Below are 2,500 nucleotides of genomic sequence, written 5' to 3'. Positions count from 1 at the left end.
ACACACACACACACACTCACAGACACACACACACACATACATACATACATACATATGATGAGGATATATCTGAATATATAGATAGCAATAAAGAAAATAGACTAATGATTAAAGATAAAAAGACAATAAATAACTATCAAAATAGATAAATAGATGTATAAAATTAACATTAATAAAAAAAAACATGCATAAATACAGACACATTTTGTATCCTCTTCTATTATAACAAAATCCTGGTCGAAGCTAAAACACTCCTTTTAAAATGGCCAACAACTTCCATTCACCATATTAAGTGGCAGAGGAGCAGCTTCCTTAAATGCTATGACCAGGAGTAGCTGTTGACTGCCCTGATCAGTGACATGAGTTTGCCCAAATAAATATTCTATGGGGACTCAAATACCAGTCATAATGATAAAAGTTTATGGTTAAAAAGAACTGCACACTAAGGTGTAATACCTATCTATATATCTACTTATCGACATATATATATATATATATATATATATATATATATATATATATATATATATATATATATATAAAGAGATCCTGCAAAATTTAGAAAATTTCTTTCCTATAAATATCAAGAGGAAGTGTACACCTTTTAATTAATAAAAATTGTTACTCTCATGTACTCTCATCTGATTCGCCATAATCTGTTTCCATGAAAATACATTACAAATCTCACAGCACTATGACTCCTCCTTTATTAGTACTCTCATATGGAGCAGTTTTATGAGGTTTTGTTCCAAATCTCACAGCTGTATGGCTTCTCTTTTGTATGTACTTTCATATGACTTACTACATTACTTTTCTGAGAGAAGGCCTTGTTGCAAATCTCACAGCTGTATGGCTTCTCTTTTGTATGTACTCTCATATGTATCTCTAGACTAGTTTTATGTGAGAAGGACTTTTTGCAAATCTCACAGCTATATGGCTTCTCTTTTGTATGTACTCTCATATGACTTCCCAAACGATTTCTCTGTGAAAAAACCTTGTTACAAACCTCACAGCTGTACGGTTTCTCATCTGTATGTATTCTCACATGACTCACTAGATTAGCTCTAAGCGAAAAGTTCTTGTTACAAATCTCACATTTGTATGGCTTCTCCTTTGTATGTACTCTTACATGCCTTGTTAGATTAGATTTTTCTGTGAAGTCCTTCTTACAAATTTCACAACTATGGCTTCTCCTTGGTATGTACTCTAATGTGCGCTACTAGGTGACCTCTTTTAGAAAAGGCCTTATTGCAAATCTCGCAGCTGTATGGCTTTTCCTTTGTATGTGTTCTCATGTGTCTCACAAGATTATTTTTTTGTGAAAATGCACTGTTGCAAATCTTGCAGTTATAAGGCTTCTCCTTTCTATGTACTCTAGTGTGCTTTACAAGATGACTTCTCTCAGAAAAGGCTTTATTGCAAATCTCACAGCTGTATTGCTTCTTACTTGCATGTATTCTCATATGTCTCACCAAGTTATTTTTTCGTGAGAAGGTATTGTTGCAAATTTCACAGTTATATGACTTCTCCTCTGTGTGGAATCTCATGTGAATGCTTGGACATTCGTGGCTATCTATCTAATCACCCCTGGTCAGTGACAGCAGACATACGTGCATGTGGATAAAAAGTCTATGGAGACTAAAACATGAGTCATATCGAGTAAAACTTGATCAAACTTGACAAAACTACATATTAAGTATAACATATACAACACAAATCAGAAAAAGATAACTTTTAATATCTAAGATATCTATATATATATTTAATATCTAAGATGCATATGGCTTATGGCTTATCCTTTGCATGTACTCTCATGTGCTTTACTAAACCACCTCTCAAAGCAAAGGCCTTATTACAAATCTCACAACAGTATGGCTTCTCCTTCATATGTACTCTCATATGCTTTATTTGGCTAGATTTATTGAGAAGTCTTTATTGCAAATGTCACAGCTATATGGTTTCTCCTGTGTATGAACTCTCATGTGCCTTACTAGATTACTTCTTAATGAGAAGGCTTTATTGCAAATGTTGCAGCTGTATGGCTTCTCTTTTGTGTGTGCTCTCATGTGGATTACTAGAGTATATTTTTCTGAGAAGTCTTTATTACAAATCTCACAGCTGTATGGTTTCTCTTTTGTATGCACTCTCATATGACTTACTACATGACTTTTCACAGAGAAGGCCTTATTGCAAATCTCACAGCTGTATGTCTCCTTTCTATGCATTCTCATATGAATCTCTAGACTATTTTTATATGAGAAGGCCTTGTTGCAAATCTCCCAACTGTATGGCTTCTCTTTTGTATGTACTCTCATATGACTTTCTAGATGTTTTTTTTTTGTGAAAAACCTTTGTTACAAATCTCACATTTGTATGGCTTCTCCTTTGTATGTACTCTCATATGAATTGCTACATTAGATTTCCTTGAGAAGTCTTTGTTACAAATTTCACAACTGTATGGCTTCTCCTTAGTTTGTGTTCTCATGTGCCTTACCAGACT

General features: G+C 33.8%; 2 protein-coding genes and 1 pseudogene across 2 annotated transcripts in view; all 3 read right to left on the bottom strand.

The window, feature by feature from the left end:
- Positions 1-555: 555 nt before the first annotated feature.
- LOC119568463 lies at positions 556-1,583 on the bottom strand (annotated as a pseudogene).
- A 292-nt stretch (positions 1,584-1,875) lies between these two features.
- On the bottom strand, positions 1,876-2,344 carry LOC119568462 (protein krueppel-like). The gene has a single exon (XM_037916994.1). It carries the CDS (start codon positions 2,313-2,315, stop codon positions 1,905-1,907), a length of 411 nt encoding a protein of 136 aa, XP_037772922.1. The 5' UTR covers positions 2,316-2,344; the 3' UTR covers positions 1,876-1,904.
- The window catches only part of LOC119568460 (zinc finger protein 235-like), a 5,590-nt gene continuing 5,390 nt past the window's right edge, over positions 2,301-2,500 (bottom strand). The window contains exon 2 of the mRNA XM_037916992.1: positions 2,301-2,500. This exon is cut by the window's right edge and continues 619 nt beyond it. Within this exon, the coding sequence (XP_037772920.1) occupies positions 2,324-2,500 (177 nt within the window). The 3' untranslated portion in view covers positions 2,301-2,323.

The sequence above is a fragment of the Penaeus monodon genome, chromosome 44 (genome assembly GCF_015228065.2).
Source record: "Penaeus monodon isolate SGIC_2016 chromosome 44, NSTDA_Pmon_1, whole genome shotgun sequence".
Lineage (NCBI taxonomy): Eukaryota > Metazoa > Arthropoda > Malacostraca > Decapoda > Penaeidae > Penaeus > Penaeus monodon.
This window is presented reverse-complemented; position numbering and strand designations above follow the sequence as displayed.

Bases quoted from the DNA above. Each gene is read 5' to 3' on its own strand.
- LOC119568462 (XM_037916994.1), bottom strand. From the start codon at position 2,315: ATGAGAGTACATACAAAAGAGAAGCCATACAGTTGGGAGATTTGCAAC.